The sequence below is a fragment of the Branchiostoma belcheri genome, unplaced genomic scaffold (assembly GCF_001625305.1).
Source record: "Branchiostoma belcheri isolate BF01 breed outbred unplaced genomic scaffold, Haploidv18h27 scaffold83, whole genome shotgun sequence".
Taxonomy (NCBI): Eukaryota; Metazoa; Chordata; class Leptocardii; order Amphioxiformes; family Branchiostomatidae; genus Branchiostoma; species Branchiostoma belcheri.
Genome location: NW_017804498.1, coordinates 868,482 through 888,046, shown reverse-complemented (window position 1 = coordinate 888,046; position 19,565 = coordinate 868,482). Strand labels below are relative to the sequence as shown.

General features: G+C 44.3%; 2 protein-coding genes across 2 annotated transcripts; one reads left to right on the top strand and one right to left on the bottom strand.

Annotated features, from left to right (window-relative positions):
- Window positions 1-1,527: 1,527 nt before the first annotated feature.
- Window positions 1,528-6,175, bottom strand: LOC109486761 (C-type lectin domain family 4 member F-like). The gene is made up of 6 exons (XM_019790649.1): window positions 5,959-6,175; window positions 4,487-4,632; window positions 3,691-4,063; window positions 2,999-3,397; window positions 2,723-2,830; window positions 1,528-1,897 (listed from the first exon to the last, which is right to left on the bottom strand). The coding sequence occupies exons 1-5, from the start codon at window positions 6,173-6,175 to the stop codon at window positions 2,757-2,759; spliced, it is 1,209 nt and encodes a 402-aa protein (XP_019646208.1). The 3' UTR covers window positions 1,528-1,897; window positions 2,723-2,756.
- Window positions 6,176-13,150: 6,975 nt separating this feature from the next.
- Window positions 13,151-17,816, top strand: LOC109486760 (NK1 transcription factor-related protein 2-like). Its single transcript, XM_019790648.1, has 2 exons — window positions 13,151-13,839; window positions 17,072-17,816. Exons 1-2 carry the CDS (start codon window positions 13,401-13,403, stop codon window positions 17,656-17,658), a joined length of 1,026 nt encoding a protein of 341 aa, XP_019646207.1. The 5' UTR covers window positions 13,151-13,400; the 3' UTR covers window positions 17,659-17,816.
- Window positions 17,817-19,565: the final 1,749 nt, after the last annotated feature.

Here is a 19,565-nt window from a genome sequence, read left to right as displayed (position 1 = left end):
CAAAGATACATTATTGTTAGCCTATGGGTGCAAGGCCTCGGATAGGGTACTTGCTTTGTGGGGCCTTTGCCCATAATTCATCAATCAAGTTGATTATACAAGTCCTCGCTACACTATAAAACAAAAACCATTCAATTTCAATGTTTTCAATTAAGCTGCTCTGATTGGTTATTTGTGAACCAGACCATGACGTAATTGACACGTGACGACCAGGAGTTAAAGGTGACGTAATCAGATGACAGTAATTCTGAATATTTAGCTTTTGATTGCATAGAATATTCACTTATAGGGCTAAGGTCACGCATGGATATGTATTGATTGTTACACTAATATAGTCTTTGATTCTTGGTATAATAGGATTAATTCATAAATTGCACCCCAGGCATCGCGTATAGTAATTTCATTTGGAGCAGCCGGAAATAATTGGATCGGTACAAAGGGATTCTCCGTAAAATTAGAAAATGCAACTTTTCTAACATTTCTGGCAGATAGTTGATCAATAACTGCATTAGGCATAAAAGAAGATAGATGCTAAATTTTGGTGCATCAACCGCTTTATTTGCAGGAAGATATTCACAAACCGTTGACCTTCAACACTAGACAAAATCTGTACAGTTCCGATCCCCTACTTTAAAACGCACAATCCGTCCTGTTTCCTTATAACTGTAATTTACCATTTTTAATTGATTTATGCATGGATGTTTACTTAGACTCCTCATTAACTTGACAACAACAAACAACAATATATGCAACCACTCAAAAGTATCATCAAAGCTTTGACGATGAATCCGCGGTTGTGATTTTAGTGACTGTCTTCTACCTGCTTACCGGCTTGTCTAACCGCACACAGCGGTTTTCTTATCACGGCATCGCCACGTTAAACCGGTTAGGCGACGTTGAACGGTGATTTCATGAAGCGAAAGAGCGGCTAAGAGGAGTCAATAGGACAGATAAGCGTACCTCCGGGGGTCAGCAAACCGTGTCCAGAAGTTTTAATCGCTTCTCGGATAGTTTCTGCGGGGAGACTTGTACACATTTGTGCGCCGTGTGTCGGGCGATAGGAGGATTACAGCCGGATCTGAGTAATTGGGCAGAATTGACTGAATTCATGGGGTTAAACAACATCATCGTGCAGGGATTAATGTTGGAAAAACGCTCGTCTGATACGTAAAGACGCCTCCCTGTTAGCGCAATTGTCAAAACGTGACTGGGCATAAATAGGTTGCAAAAATGTGTACGTCTATACATGTCACACGTTCATCAAATATATTAGGATGTGTATTTAAAAAAAACGTTCATGATAAAGTGATTGCTTAGATTGTTTTGTTGGTTAGTTAGTTGGTTGGTTGGTTGCTTGCTTGGGTGAATAAAGACACACACACACACCTCCCCGACAGCCATGAACCCGGCAAACTTTGCTTTTTTCCTCGTCCATGCCTTTTGTTTGTTTGTTAAACTTTGTTTGTTTGTTTGTTTGTTTGTTTGTTTGTAAAAATTAACCACAGTAACCCTCTGGTATTTGCCCCTCATCGTTTTTCTCTACATTGTATTGTAATAAGAAACAATAATAGTAAAAGTAATAACAGCAATAGAATATGAATGTTCTATTGACACTGCGTCTACTTCTAAGACAGAATCACCTTTCCTAAACTTGCTACTTTCCAAATATTCAGGAAAACTTACATCTGGATGTTTCCCTCATTTTCATCAAGTAAACTTGATACCATTCTGCCATCAGGACATTTTGTGCCTTGTTTAAATAAGTAGACAATGTTCCGTATGGAAACAAGCGTGACTACCATTTTATAGATTACGAACTGCTTCATTCCATTCAGCATTTCTGATTCATTGTAGATTAAACTTGCAGGAACATTTGGGGGAAAATGCTGTTCTAAAACTAGAAAGGCCGACATTTGCTTGGGAGCAAATACAGCATATTTCAGTCCATCTCCCTCCCATGCAAAAGTGGACTATTCCAAACTTACCCCAGTGCACAACTGGCAAAGGTTCTCAAATAACTGAATTAAATAGTAGCTATGTAATTGATAACAAAGATGCTACAACAAGCACTTTGGATCTCGAATGCTTTACTAATCTTATTACAAGTATGCAAATACTAACAATGATGAGATTTGATACATTTTGAAGGTCTTAGCCACATAAAATTGAATGTGTGGGTCATTACGCACGACTTACGTGCAATGTGACCCCAGGTAACCCCCAGTGGAACACGTGTTCCATGGCCAGTGGCAGATGGAACAGGCCATTCTTTAGATAGAACATGGAACGGGTATAGCACTTTTGGCCCTTTTTTGGCCTGAAATAGCCATTAAAGTCCCCCAAATGAGTCATTTGGAAGTGGTGTATGCCAAATATGTGACTGCCATTCTGTAGACACATGTTCAAGGTACCCTTATACCGAATTTCAGAGCATTTGGTTGTAAAACCGGGGCTCAGGATCCAAAAATCCATTTTTTGTCAAAAAATGCCCCAAAAAACCTTCATAAAAATTTTTCAAAGGCATGTATCAAAAAAATGAAAAAAACGCCTGGGGGTATTGGCCCACTCTACCTCCATGCCAAATTTCAAGTCATTTGGCTGAATGATGGCTGAGTTGAATCCCTTTGACTGTTTGGCAGGAGGAGGAGAAGGAGGAGGAGAAGAAGAAACATCAGAGAACACAATATATTTCATCCATACCATGGTATGGACTGAAATATAACAATGCAGTAATTCCCGGTCTTAAGTTTTACTAGTTAGTTTGACTGCGGATGGTCGGAGAGCCGCTGCACAGTAGTGGTGAGACTCCCGCTTGTCGCCTGTGCACGTCCTGAAAAAAACATAAGAATTATCAGGGATGACATGTGGATTGGTTTAGTTCAGACATGGTTTGTAACAAGAGCAATGATGATCTGCCGCTTATTCTGACGGATTCTTAAGCTGTGCAATGTTTGCTGTATGGAAGGGTTTCAAGAAATAGTGCGGATACAACAAGTACCTGGGTCAGCCTGGCATATGAAGCTAAACGGGTTGGGACAGTCATAGTCGTGCCACTTGTCTTGCTGGGGTGGGCCTGAGGAGTAAAGGACACAATCTTCGTTGCCCAAGCGGCCCGATCGCCCGTTGTCCGGTTGTCCCAGATCCCAGGAGCTGTACGGCCCAAGTGCAGAACGGTCCACCCACTCAAACCTTCCCTCTTCGCGTTGATCGTGCAGGCCGATCCAGAAGAACGAATGGTCGCTTACGGACTTGTACAGGGAGATGAGGAAGGATCTGGTGTCAGCGTCTCGGGGCATGGCGAGGGTGCCGCCGTCTGCACGACAGGCCGCGGCCGCTTCGCTGAAAGACTTGCGTGTGTTGAAGGCCTTGTAGCAGATTCCATGCCAAATTGTGTAACCTTCAGGACAAGATACTGGAAAACAAGTTTTGTATCAGCAACAGGCCATGGATGGGTCATATCGAAAATCAGGATATACATGCAAGATCATGCAATAAATCTACCCCCGGAGCTGTATTCAATATACGAATATTTGATATGTAATATGTATTAAAAGCGACCCCCCCCCACACACACACACACATGTAATGAAATAGTGACCCGCATTAACTGTTGTTTTTAAACAAATAAAGTTTTCAAATAGACCAACATGAAGGGAAAACATAACAGATTAAAACGCAATTTATAATTACGCAAAGTCTTCTCAATCCCGCGAAGACGCTGCTCCAAGGTGGTGGTTCGGCTTCGCTCGTTGTCCAGGTCGCGTTTTAAGTAGTTAACAGCAGTGGACATGCCGTCTTGGTCGCGTTTTAAGGCGTTAACAGTGGTGGACAGTAGGCGCAGGTTGCCTTGATGATCGCTTTTCAAAGCGTCAACCATGGCAAACAGTTGGCGCAGGTTGTCTTGGTCGACCTTCAAGGCGTCTTGGTCGCGCCTCAAAGCGTCAACAGTGGCGGATAGTTGGCGCAGGTTGTCTTGATCGCTCTTCAAAGCGTCAACAGTGGCGTTCAGCTGGCGCAGGTTGTCTTGGTCGTGCGTCACGGTTGTCGACAGTTGAGATATTTCCTACAAACGTATATACGTACGTCATGATGGATAAAGCGGACTGGAGGGAGAGGGTCTGAGACCGGGAATAATGTACGAAATAAACTTACGAAAAACAGCAGCAATTTCTTTTTAAAACCCTCGTATCACTCCTAAAAAAATGAGAATCATAGAAAAATCTCGAACAACATGCTTTATGGTACAAGACTGATTGTGGGGTCGTGTGGCGTAGCGGCAGCGTTCTCGACTCGGAACCAGAGGCCCCGGGTTGGAGTCCTGACATGCCACCGATCTTGTGCCCTTGGAAAGGCACTTTACACGACTTTCCTCACTTTGCCCAGGTGTAAATGAGATTGTACTGTCCCTGTGCTGGTGAAAAAACTTGAGTGTGCCGTCACCACGTCTTGTGATTACATGTTTCGGAATATAAAAAAAGACTGATACCTGTATGTTGCTGAACGTCAGAGGGGCGAGTCCCACGGCGGCCAAGCTCAACAGCACGGCGATGCCGGCGGCTAGGCAGCTGCGGCGGGCGCGGAGGAAGCTACAGACACCACGGCGGCCGCTCACTCCACCCGGATACGCACAGTCTGCGGAAAAATATACTTCGCACACACAAACATGCATACATACATACACACACACACACACACACACACACACACACACACACACACACACACACACACACACACACACACACACACACACTACACACACACACACACACACACACACACACACACACACACACACACACACACACACACACACACACACACACACACACACACACACACACACACACACACACACACACACACACACACACACACACACACACACACACACACACACACACACACACACACACACACACACACACACACACACACACACACACACATACATACATACACACACACACACACACACACACACACACATGCATACATACATACACACAGACACACACACACACACACACACACAAACATGCATACATACATACACACAGACACACACACACACAACGCCCGTTGTTGCGGGACCAGAGTGCCTTTATGAAGCTCCAAATGCCCACCGGTGCGGGAACGTTCGCCATTCATGTGATTTATTGCCTAAAACCGTTTTTCTCTTGACTTAATGGTATACAACACAAGTTTAACAAAACGTGTTTATCATAGAATATAAGGTCTACTTATTCGTATGTTGCCCTTAGCAACACCAGTGACGTCATAAAACGACGTCATGCATATTTAAACTGTCCGCCATCTTAGATTGTTGATTTTTTTTCAAGATAAAGCCTAAAACTACAATGGAAATAGACTAAACCTGTTCAAATTAACCTTTTCTGTAAAAAAAAATTGAAGTTGGGATGAAATTTTAAGGAAAATAGCCGGAATGTACCTGATCTAATGATCCGCCATCTTGGACTTTGGCCAATGACGTCATCAAATTAGCATAAAGTATGCAAAATTATTGATAAAAATTACATGAAATTATATGTTATTAATATTAGACATCATGTGTAAATTAACATAAAAGTCTGAAAATTTAATTGTTTAAGTCTGAAATTTCTTTCAGAAACCAGTTGTCATGGCAACACACATTTTTAAATCATTAATGTCACTGCTATGAAATTGTTGGCAACAATATTTTAGGTCACCAAGTTTAGTGGTCCTACTCCTAGCACAAGCCGTTCGGACGCTATCCGATATCAAAGTTGAAGCGGGCACTTTTATCCCCCCCCCAGCCTATTAAGATTGGAGGGATTTCTTGTTGCCATCAAATTTATTTACTTATACAGCAAGTTATGCAATAGTCGGTAAGTAATATGTCCTCTCTACAGGTTAATTTTCTTCTGATTGTACAACTATCCACTGTAAAAGGCAGGTATGAAAAGCACCGGTTACCTGCAGATGTGTGCGTTGCGTGACCTCTCACGGCCTCGGCGTCTTCGTACGTGTGTGAAGACGTGTCCTGGTCTTCCCGCTGCTTGTCATGATCATGGCGGACACGCCCGCGTGAACCACTCTGACGGACGGGACGGGGTTGGAGCGGATGTCCGCTGGTTTGGCGACTGCCTGGGCCGGAGAAAGGCGACCGGACAGGCTCTGCCTGCGCGTACATTTCGACCGTACTGTGCAGACTGTACTGTCGAGCTCTGTATAACTGTTAAAAATCATGAATATAACAACTAATACCTTAATAAGTCTGACAAAGTAAGGCTACATTTTTTGGAAGAATATGACGTATGAGGTGATACAATAGCATTTTGTTTTTCTACAAGAGGCAGACTAATTTCCGTGGAGAAAGGAGCACTCAGGGCCGCTGGGCAGAAACATGTAAATGTAATCGGTGAATTCTCGTTGCTTTACACGTGCGCATGTGTAAATATATACATGGATGTAGCCCAAGGCCCCTCTCACTTTTTTGGTAGCAGAAGTTAGCTACATGGGGGCTGCAGCAATACTCACAACAACCCCCCCCCCAGTACGTTTGGCACGAAATTGAGTACGTTAGCAGGTTGAGCCCTTTGAAGTTGAAAAAACCCTTACCTTTCCTTTACCTAAGATTGTTTAAATCTAGTATATGATTCCAGATCCAACGTTAACAAATAATGTATGTGGAGTCCACACACATTATCCTCTACAGTCTACACAGTTCTAAAAGTAGCTTTTGTGACAATGAACAACATCAGTTGAAATTCAGCTTCAATACTGCTGTATGTGTTATAATGATGCAATGATTAATAGTTCATTCGAACTCAAAGTTGATGCCGGTGCCACCAAGCCTATTCCCTTACTAGGCATCGGAGGCATGTTGAAAGAAGGACTTTGTTTTAAAATCGTCAACAAAACACATTCAGCCCTGGAAAGTGCTGGAAAGTCCCACGTATTCTCAGCCGTTGCTTCACAAATAACACTGCTGATACCTGCCTATGATGCCGCAGATAGTATTCACAACGACGTCAGGAGGTCATGGGTCATGGGAATCCCCTCACACGTCGCGACTTACCAGTAGTCCTAACGCGAACAAAAAAACGGAACTAATTATTTTTTTCGGTCGGAGAAAATTTTCCCGGTTCATTCTTCAAATTCCGCTTTCAGAGCAGCTTGGAGTTCACAGGATAAATGCCATATTGTATTTGTGGGTCCGTTTTCAGTTACTCATTCTAGCCCTAGGGACGGCTTTGAAACGATTCTCTACATTTGAGCCCATACTGTTCAGTGTTTGAGTAGCACGCTGTGTCTGTAATGACGTCTACCGGTTTCCGGGACTCCTGGCTTCACCTGGTGTCGTCCCAGGTTGCTGAGCTTCTGTGGCACACACAGCTTCCCACGTCTCCATTAACCTCTGTCTGATTGGCAATCATCGTCGGGCAGATTCCTCGCAAATCGTGTTTAAAAGTTTAAACGGCTTCTAAACGCCGGTCCACAAACGGTGGGCCGACCCAGGTGTCTTGGCTGGGGCGCGATAGAGGGACTTATCGGTAAGTGGCGGAATCCGCCGACCAAATAGCATCGTTATGAGGGGATTACTGAGTGCAGTGGCGGGGTGATTCGGCCCAGGTCTCGGCGTGTTCACTCCAGATGCAGTCAAACTAGTTGACTAGGGTGTGGGTACACCGTGACAGGACTAGATTCAGACAGTGCGGTGTGACCCGTATTTTCTATCAAAGTAGAGGAGCTGTGGTTCAAGCCAGCTCTCTGTAGACTTTTCTTCTCCGATGTTTGACACGTCCAGTTGTTCATGTTCTGCATTCGTAAGAAATCCTCTTTGGTCATTAACTGCTGCGTCTTGCAATATCGGCAATTTGAAATATATTATTTGATTATATTAATATAATCCACATGCGATTGCTTTAGTTTATCCAGTTAATAGAACAGTTTTTGCAAATGCGCATCAGATCAATTTATATGTCATTGAACTTTGGAGTATTAGTGCATTTGCAGGAAGTTTTTTCTGTCATCGCAAAGACCTAAATACATCATCACGTCTGTCACGGCCACCTGTCATGGCGGCGCTTAACCTTTGGCCTCGAACGTGTTCACCGTCACGTGACCTTGAAACTAGAGCTGCACGAGATGTCGTTGTTATCACGACGTTTTGGATCGACATGTCAACCATTTACACCAAAAAACAATCAATGCAAGGCTTTCGCACTGTCGAGAACCACTTTAGAAATGTGCTGAGAAACAAAACTTTGGACAGTATTCCACCATCCAGTAATTCACCATCCATGTTTACTAGAGCTCCACCTGCCTCTTCTGGTGTCAAAACCCCCAAATTCCGCCCCATACTCAGATGACGAGTAATTTGTGACACAAATGCAGGCTATTTACAGAAATAACAACCGCGGCTTTAGAGGGGAATCAGGGCACACATGTCCAAGGTTGATTTTTTTTCAACACAATTCTGGACGCCTGCATTCTGGGTGAGTAGTGCAGGTCAACGACCACGTTTGACAACAGGACCCAACATGACGGCAGTGATGAGAGAAATTTGGGTTTGATAGCTCGCACTCAGGCTCAAGAAGTGTCAAGAGATGCATGCCCAGACCGTATGCACCATACCATCGGACAGCTAGTACCCTACGCCAAATGTCACTCAGGAACTCTCCCTAAACCTAGGGTAAAACGAGAACAATGAATCACGCAAACCTTCATATTTCATATCACATGACAGCTGTTTGGAGGAAATCAATTTAGTGCGTGGAATTCAGATTGTCGTTTAGATATTTCAATATCGATATATCATGAAAGAAGCAGGTTTAAGTTTTGTCTTGTCTTTTCGGGATTCACTAGCACACCATCTTCTTTCGTAGATCGAGTGTTTGACTGCAGTTTAAAATTTTTCTTGTTGGTACAGTCGATAATTTTCGCATAAAAACTACAAACAGAAGGAAGAGAATAGACAAAGACGAACACGGGACATACATAACCCTGCCATCGCCGTTTCCATGGTGACCATAGGGAACGCCGACCCGTCGGTTTGCCGAGGAAACATTAGCCGGGCCGCCACCATCTGTCCCTAATAAATAGTGATATTTTTGTACCGTCCTCGTCGTAAAGATGTCTTTGATTGACACCCTGTTCCACGCTGACCTCTCAAACGTGATCCAAACTGGGAGGTATAAAAACTTCCCCGTCCACGGACGGAGTTTCGGGCGGCAGAGTTGTGGAAATGCGCGGGAAGGCGACCTCGAGCTCGCCGCGTCCTGTCAGAACCGTCGCCCTGTCATCATCATGAATGTTTTATAACAACATTCTGTCTATTTGAGTAACTAATAGGGGGTCAATGGAATTTTAAATGTCGGGATTACGCCTTCCTTCTGTAGAGGATAACCCTCTTGGACCCTGCTTCGTTCCTCAGTGGGGACTGTCCGTTGTGTATCTTCTGGGATGATAGAAATGATACCTAACAAACGGCAAAGCTTCTCTGTGCGCTAGATTTCATGTTGCGTTGCATTGAAGTTCTTTGCCTCAATCGGAGTCGATTGCCTGGTTGGTTCAGAGTGCGGGTATCTGGAAAGTTTTCTCTTTCAAGTTTAGATTTACATATAGTACTACATCAGACATGATTTAGTTTGACATCACTAAAGTCAGGACAAGTGATGGTAGCGCCAAGAGCACGGCCCGCCCCCTTCGCGACTCCTGCCGAGATAGCTGACCGCCGCACCCCGGTAGCGCCAATGGGGCATGGGATCAAATCATCGGGCTCTGCCTCAGCAAAATCAACACTTTATATCGGCGGAAAATTGTATTCCGTTTGGCATGTAATTGCCGAGAGCGATTCTATAGAAAGGCGGCAAAAGATGCTAAGTCGAGCCACTAATGTGCATAGAAAATGCCATGGTAACCGTAACCATCGGAATCATAGAATCATGTCAAGATCAGTGAACATGACTGACCCTGTTCAAAAACAAACAATTCTTTCCCATCAAGGAGTAGCACTCGTGGGTTGGAGCTCTTTGATCGTTAACTATGAGTGTTTCTGTTAGATTAAACACGGTCGTCGTTTTTGATTAGCCTCCTCCCAGTTAACACACCAGTGCCTGTGCATTCTAAACCTTTAAAGTTAAAACGCTCCGCTACATTCGTCGCTGGTATTGCAGTATTTTCAAGTACCCCGTGACAGAACCAACCGCTGGCAAGAATAGACAGTCTTTTCCATGATAAGACAACTGTACGAAACTGACACGACTATCACAAAAATGAGTTTGCGATCGTACAACGATTGAAGGTCGAATGTGACCGGGTCCTACCTTACCATATACCCATCCATTGACTGAGGGTGGTCGTGTGGCTACCGGTTCGGAAGTGGGTTACATAAATCATAACAGGAGGCAAACTGATCTTGCTCAAAATTTCGTTCTTTATCAAGTTAATATGCATATTACTCAGGATAAAGAGACGTGTGATATCAAAGACGCGCTGGATGATTATTTCCCTTCAAAATAAAGTGTACAACCTGTTTGTAAGTTTGTATTTTTACCACTCTTTTCACATGACTCACTCTCCTGACGGAATTCCAAGCCTTTATTTCTAGTCAAAACAACGATTTCCATTTCTTTTACATTGGAGCCTTCACCTGTCCTATCAATAGAAAACAGCTCCATGACTAGCTATATAAATGAAGAATTACTATCACCTACTTACCCAGCCACTCGAGTCGACCTTCCGGAGGTACGGACTGACCTCTGAAGATGCTATCGACGCCTTGGAGACACTTATTAATAAAGTCACTATCTCCAGACGGAATCTGTATCAAAATTTCACACAAACGTGTTGGAAGTGTCATTTTATGAATTGGCCGCGAGTTAGAAAGAAATGTTTTCAGACGGGAATGAGGGAGGGACTAGAGAGGGGTGGAATGAAGAAGGATGAGACGAAGGGCCTGTCCACATGTACATTTCATGTACGATTGTCGTACGATCACAAACTTACATCATTCTTGAGAGGGTCGTGCATACTTCGTACAAAAACCAGCCGTCTTGTGAAGCAAAAGATTGTCTTTGTCCTTGTCGGTGGGTTGGTGTTTGGAAATTCTACATTAAAATCGTAGAAAGTAACTGAAAGTACGGGATAGAAAAATAGCCCCCGTATTCTAACAAATTTTTATGCTATTTGCCTAACATTTGGCTTTCGAGATGTGAAATATCTGGTCCTAAGATGAAAAGTTGTAAGGAGCACCACATGCACAGCCCTATAAAGCACCATCCCGTTGGTTAAACCCCGGTCGGTACAATATTTTGATCGCTACACACGATTTCCCGCCGTCTGAAGCTTGATAAGTTTGGATTAGGATTTCTTCCTTAGACTTTCTGATAAGACGTGAGGCTCCTCGGCCTTACAGACGAACGTGTCGTGGTGCGAAGAAGGAGCGGGAAGAGATATCGCTTACGGCGCCCTAATCCTCACATGTGGGCAGCCCGGGGTGTCGGGTGGAATAACACACTAATGAGGGTAATGATACTTGAATGTGAGGGGGCAGGGTGCCGCCCGGGAAGGCACACGTACGGGACACCTGCCACAAGGAACGGGACGTGTTACGTGGTAAGGTGCGGGACAATAGCCACACAGGGACAAGGACGGGACGTGGTAAGGCATGCATGGGGCACCTGCTACAAGGGACGGGACATGGCAAGGGACGCATGGGACACCAGGCACACAGGGACAACGACGGGACGTGGTAAGGCACCTACCCAACTCCTACCTCAAGGGACTGGACGCCGTAAGGCACGTATGGGACACCAGCCACACCGGGACCCAGGGCCAGGACGCGGTGAGGCGCGTACGGGACACCTGCCACACTGGGACAGGGACAGGACGCCGTAAGGCACGTATGGGACACCAGCCACACAGGGACAGGGACAGGACGTGGTGATGCACGTACGGGACACCTGCCACACCGGGACAGGGACAGGACGCCGTAAGGCACGTATGGGACACCAGCCGGGACAGGGACAGGACGCCGTAAGGCACGTATGGGACACCAGCCACACAGGGACAGGGACAGGACGTGGTGATGCACGTACGGGACATCTGCCACACAGGGACAGGGCATTTTTCAGGCCGTGGTGAGGCACGTACGGGACACCAGCCACAGATTAAAATTCAATTGGAAATTTCTCTGAATACATTTTCCCACTGCCACCCAGCCAGCAGACCAACTTTCTGCGGGCTCCTACCTTCCTGTTCCTGACCTTTCGTGGTCTATGCTCTGGGAATTCCCATCATCTACGTGCTGTCATTCAACTGTAAGAACACACAAGCAAACACACATACAGACAAATACACCGAAAACAATACCTCCACACACGGAGGTGGAAATGGTTACAACGTTGACCAGAAAGAACAGAATGATACCACAACTACACTTTTATTTCATTTCTCTCAGAGGTGACTTCGACATACGCAAGCAAGCAAGCAGGCACACGTCAGTCCACTTCAGCAGACTTTTGCCGTCCGCCAGACGCGCCCACCACCCTCCCCCTCACCACCAGGGTCAGGTGCAACCCTGGGTGTTAATCGTTAACCTTCTGTTGCCCAGTTTAGCCTGTCCGAACCATCAATTATCAGGCTGACCAATTAGGAGCACGGACCTTGTTCGTGGCTTTGGGGACAGTCCTTTGATAAATGTAGATGATGGAGGAGAACAGTTCTTCCTTTATCCTTTATCTAGTATTCTTATCTGTTGTTGTTGTGGGCCTACACTACAGTCTACACTATTTGTACATCCAATTTTTGTCTTGTCACAAGCTTCCTTTTAGATTTTCGTACAATGTGTCAAGACCACAGTGTCTTGTGAGACCCCATAAAATTAAGGGCGTACCTAATAATGTCAGAATGTTTGAAAAGATTCCGTTTTAAAGATGGCAGTCCGTATTTGTTTTTCCTCTTGGTTTAGAAAAAGGGGCCGTTCATATTCCTTTTAATTCCACATTCAATAGTCTTTTTTTCATCATTATTCAAACGGTTCGCAATGTGCTTCAACATCTGACTAACACCCCTGCCCCTGGGCTATAAAATGGTCTGTCCCGGCGGCAGAACTAAGCTGGGGTCAATGGATCCGCAAGTCTTTTTCCCGGCCGATATGAACTGTGGTTCAGCAGCAGTGGTATCATACACCCCTACAGGCACGGCGGGGCGAGACCGGCTCACGTGCGCTCACGGACAGCAACTCTTTACGGTGGTGGTTCATCCAGCTGATCTACGTCTTCTTTGTGTTGTAGTTGACCTTGAGCAAGTCTGCCTAGTAGAAGTTTTCCGCACGTAAACTGACCTATAACTGTTTAAGGACGCTTTAAAATTCGTCTAACGTTGAAATGGTGTACTGATCGAGGTGCATCATGTCAGGAGCACATCAAACTTATATGAGCGGCGGTCTGCAGCATCTGGCCTTGCCGCTGTCGGTGGGTGACAGCAAGGGTCCAGCGGACTCGTCAGACTCGGGTCCGAGAGATTTCAGTCTCACGACGGGTGAGATGAACGGTGACGGCTTGGACATTGTCAGGGCGAAGTGCAGCGGCTCCCCTCGGGCACACAACGCAACCAACCCCGAGGACACGAATGCGAGAAGTCCCTGTCTTCCCGAGACAAGTATCACAGACTCAGCCTCTCCTCCCAGCACACCGAACCCGACGCCGAGTCATGTCGGACCCTGCTCGGGACCAGGGCTGCCCCCAGCCCGCCGGCCTGCCGTCTGGCACCCGTGGGATGATGATGACGACGACGAGGAGGAGGACATTGACGATGTGCCCATCGAAGTGGAAGAATCTGACAAAGCAGGTACGTGTACGATTTTCCACCTGAAAACCCCGCATCTAAAGGCGACTGATGTAAAATGTATAGGGGATTAGTCATCTTCTACGCTTAAAACATACCAGTCAGTGATAATCGTGTTCGGATATAACGGTTCAAAATTTTCCAAAACCAAGTGAAATTTTTACATACTTCCAATGAAATTGTGTTCAGTCACGTGGATGACTTGTATTAGACGCATTCTGTGTGTTAACATACATGATGTGTAGATATATGCTGTAAGTAGTCATATCATGTAAAACAGCTGGGTTTGTTTTAATACCGTGGTCCGTTTGAGCCTGTATATATATATCCATGTATATGTACTGAGTAGCTGCCCTCCCCCCAGGCTGTCTGATTCTCACATTAGCACAAAACCTGCCTATCCTGACCGAGCCGCAGGGTGTGAGATCAAAGATCAAGCGTTGAACTCAATACATGTTTATCAGATAACGAGACCGTCTGATAACATAAGCCTTCCTGAAATTGAAGAGTACGCCACGAGTTCTTTTTCATCGAAGACAACGAAATACTTTTCCTCTCTATATGATCTAATTTTACTATGAGGCAACATATTGAAATGCAGATTCTTACAGAACGTAGTAAGCATATATGTTGACTGAAGTATTTTAGGCGAACAGTTTAGTGTTATTTTAGACATTTTCCATTTCATTATTTATGGATTTTATTACAGCGTATTTACGCCGTTTCAGGGCGCTGGCTAGGTAGTGAGAAGACAAAGGCTTGTACCTCTGTCAGGGGAAAGGAAGACAAAAATGACGTCTTACTTTGTAACAACCTTACAGATTATCTCGGGGACAAGTTTGATCACCCGATCGAATTGCTTTTGTCAGCGTAACATTTGTTTTGCCAACTCGAGAGGTCCTCAGCGGTGACGGGAGTGTTATACGATCATCTTTAGGGAAGTCAAGTCATTTACCGGCTGTTTTGATATCAAACACAAATATTTCCCACCGACGTCGTGCTGTCAGTCAGTCTGTACCGTGCAGTGGACACATGTGGCCGATGTTAGTTTGTTCTTTCAAACCGCGATGTTAGGTGCTTGCTTCGGGAGCTCCAACTCAGAAAAGTACGCAACAAACACGGTACTCGTACCTATATGCATCGAGAAAGATGTTTTCAGTGAAGTGGAGGTTGAAGACCCCCTTCCGTAATACCTTACAGGAAGAATTTGCCGGGGAATTTGGACACCATAGATTTCATTTGCCCGCGCAAAGAGAAATGTTACCCTTATTAATACACAAGGCTCACTCCCCTAGCTGGCCAATTACCGATCCTATTTTTGCCGAAGCTCACTATCATGACCCCCTAGGAAGGCCTGGTTGTGGCTAGGCTAGGACCATGTAAAGTACTGGTCTGGGCTTGTATATTCACAGCCGGTATTTTCTCACTATGGTTAAGGGAAAATAAAAGCAATAAAGACTTTATTTCTGGACGTAAATACCGTGTTTACAAATTAGGAATATACTCTCAATTGCTTCTCTGGTGGATTTATGGAAGAATGTATTACTTTCATATGTAACGTTCTTATGATAGCCGACATTCCTTCATTGATTGAAATGAGTACCTGTTTTTAAGTTGGGGGGCACAAGAAGATTTAAAGAAGGAGAACTAGACAAAAGGAACAAGAGTTTCAAAACTGTTTTCTTTTTTTCTTAACTTTTCGAGGTTACTGAGACTCAGACAAAGGAAAGAACAAAAATGAATACCTCGTTGAGTTAGAGATCGTTAATTCAAAGGGAACATATGAGATTGTATGTCCCAGTACATAGAACAAACAACAAGAGAAAGTAATTTTCAGACTGTGGTTATAGCTATAGACACAACACCAAGAATACTATATCGGATACGAATTCATTACTTTCTGCACATTATTTATCATAGCATGCACCCACCATGTTTCGTTTATAATTCCTCAACGATTTCGCCGTACGTCGTAGGTGCGAGAAAAAAAATAGTGTAATAGTTCAATTTCTAACCTGTTTTTTCCTCAAATCTGTAACGTATATCCCTTACGATGTATGTGACCAAAATAGTCAGATGTCATGTTGTATGAATATTTCCTCTTGTATATACGTACCAATAAAACGTGTGTATCCATATCCTGGTGTTGTATAAAGTCCGTCAGAACACACGCGGTTTTATGATGGATTACTATCAGCTATATATGTACATATAGGTCTATATATCGGAGAAGAATAAAATACGAGCGCGCACATGTGGCCCGTGTGACCGTGAACCTGTGTCAGATCCAGCGGTATCAAAGACTGGAGAATGTCGCTACGCTGTCCGGCACATTCTGCGCATGCCCCTCCCATGCTGAGCTCCCCAGGACTCAGATTGTCGGCTTACACTAAAGATATTATTTATCTTTGTAAGTTCTCTATAAAATGTTTTATACGGAGAAAAGATGGACGGAGTACGGTGTTATAGTTTTGTATGTGTATGTCTATTGGTACAACAAACCCTCAGTCTGCAACGTTTCTATTCTAGACCCATTGAAAGTACATCAGACATATCTCCATGGTTATGCCAATAAATTCACAAAAAAAAAACTCTAAATACTTCCCACAGGTTTGAAATCTCCGATTTCTTGTCATGAACAACTGTGACGTAAACAGGTGTATAGTGGGCATCGAACACGCATACAGACGTCGACAATACCGTCAACGACTCTCGCTATACCGTGTTCATATAATTTGATTCATCATCTCAAACAATGATGGTGTCCCCCTTCCCTTCCTTGACTCACTACCATCCTCTTCCCTAGCCTGGGTACCATCCTTCGTTGTTATAAACGGCTGGCTCTCCCTACCACCCAGACTAGCAAGAGCCAGCGGTATTAAACTACGGAGGATGGTACGCAGGCTACTCCTTTCCTTGTGTTCGTTGAGGAATGTGTTTGGGCTGACTCGTGCCCCCTGCGGAAATTAGAACGTTTAGAAGCCATTTTGTACACATGCCCGCCGCCCACCGCATCAGACGCGGGGTCCCGGGAGCTGGCCTGCCGTGCCATGCTGGCCAGCTTCTGTTTCACTCACACATCAATCCGCTCCACTGTGAGCTGTCAATCTCTCAGGCTTGTGCCACAACAGAGCTCCAGACTTACTTTTGATTTTCTATTGATGATTGGACAATGGCTGATTTGGGGACTTATCTAGATGACCAACAGACATCATTCTGTCGTTTCCATTTTCAGCAAACCCTGAAGGCGTCCCGGAGGACTCTGGGAACGAGAAGGAGAATGTGGAAGACCAGGAGGAGTCGTGCCCTGAGGACGAGAGTCCAGCGGACAAGATGCTCTCGAAGAAATCGTCCGACGACAACAACAACAGCAAGTCCAAGGTGAAGTCTCGGGCTCGGGACCCGAACAGGTTGGGGAAACCTCGTCGCGTACGCACCGCCTTCACGTACGAACAGCTGGTGGCGCTGGAGAACAAGTTCAAACAAACCCGCTACCTGTCCGTGTGCGAGAGGCTGAACCTGGCGCTGTCTCTCAGCCTGACCGAGACTCAGGTCAAGATCTGGTTCCAGAACAGGAGAACCAAGTGGAAGAAACAGAACCCCGGGATGGACATCAACGCCGCCATCACTGTAGCCAACACGTACCCCTCTCCCTACCCCCTACCCCTCTACCCCTTCGCCGGTTCGCTGTTCAGGCCACAAGTGCTCTGTCCCCTCCCTACCAGGACTCCCATCATGCATCTCTCCCCTGCCCTCCTGAAAAGAGAATTCCGCCCACCCGGGGGTCAAGTGCATCACTTCCTGCCGTCTGAACGCGTTTAGCACCGTCTGAACACCATCTGAACGCGTTTTATATAGCACCGTCTGAACGCATTTAGCACCCAACCTTTGAAAAACGAACTCCTTTTTTCTCGTCATACTTTTCAGGATTCTTCTGCATATTTCTAACGCTACTACATGTATATCAATAACGTTAAATCTGATGAAATTCACAGACAAACAGCCTGATTGGTATAATCATATCTATAATTCCTTGCTAATTTTTATTGCAGACTAGTGTTTTCGACTTTTGTGGTTATAGTCATGAACTCCCGTGTCATAATTGTGTCCCAATACCTACACTGTACATGTATATAAACCCTTGTTATAAACCCTGTGTATAAAACTCGTTATGTTTATATAGGCCTCAATATGTTTACATCTAATACCATATACTAGCATTTTATGAACCAATTATAGTATAACTTGAATAGAAGATGAATTTTTTAGCTCACAACCTACCTCAACGTCGATATCGCCATTAAACATCTATGAAAATACGACTACCACTGTTATGTATTTGGTATGTTTTTGATGCAACGAATACTCCGTAGTAGTAGTTATAGTTGGAGGCACATGGTATTGGGTAAGATAGAAATGTGATACGAGGCATTCGTAGATTTCGGCTCTAAATCTTATTCTCTAAAAGGAATAGTTTTAGCATTTATTACAAAATGTTTAGAAACGATAACAATTTTACGAAGTTGCGCTATTAATGTTGAATTATATTATTTCTCTGTAATCAAAGACATAGTTATTCATGTCAAAGTCTGGACTAATAAAACGATAGATTGAGCAAAGTGGTCGTTCACTCAACTTTTGACAGTATTTTAAGTGTCTTCACCATGCCATGTTGTTGAGATCTGGCACTCTAGATACAAAACTGTTTAGTTTGCAAATTTGCTCTTGTAAGTGAAGTAAGACAACCATCTGCACTAGTTGTTGTTAATCACTTCGACGAGCTGTGGTTGGGTACAGACGCACAATCAGTTTCATCACACACGTTATAATTTGATGATGACGGATCTGAAGTCTTTAGATAACAGATGTCAAAGTAATACATACCAGAGAGATGAAGACGTTATTTTGACACACGATAGGCTGAAGCGGGCCGTATTGAGGTACCATCTGGGTCGGCTGGTAACCCGAAGTCAGGAATACACACACAGACACACTAGTGCTGCATCTGTGTCATCGAGATGGGAAAACGTACTCGTAGTTACAGTAGTATACACTGTACAGTAGTTCTACCATATGTTCGCTGAACAAAACGCAAGTTTTGTTTGTCAAGTTGATCTATTGTGACAAAATGTGTATAAAAACAGATGTGCCTAGCAGGAAAACATTGAACCCGGACATTTATGTGTTATTGTTATTAATTATTGTCGTAAACACGTCAACGCCGCGTTTTAATTTACCTCTACCAGCTACAGGAAAATTAGTAGAAATTGGCCAAATAGACTAAATTGAATAGAAGTCAATCACGTCGTCTATTATGATAATAATGCAGTTTTTTCGACTGAAGTACCTGTGCAGAAAGAGTCCACATCCCGCTCCAATGCCGGTGGGTGTCGGGGCGTATTCAGTGATCAGCATAACGAATTGATTGATCAGTTCATCTACCTGTCAGTCAGTCACGTTTTCTAGATACGGCTCTATATCTCTCCCCTGTGAAATCAATGATTCACAAGCTGTTTTCATTATTCATCACTATTCAAAGATTGAGTTGTTTTGATGATTGTTGGGCAAAGCTATCATGTTTCAAGATAATACAAAATCCAAGCCATTTTTACTACCTATAAATTTGAATAAAGTAAGGAGTATTGTACATATGTTGATAACATCAACTACTGCAATGTTGTATTATAAAAGTACTGACTGGCTATTGAAAACTTCAAACTTAAAGTTTT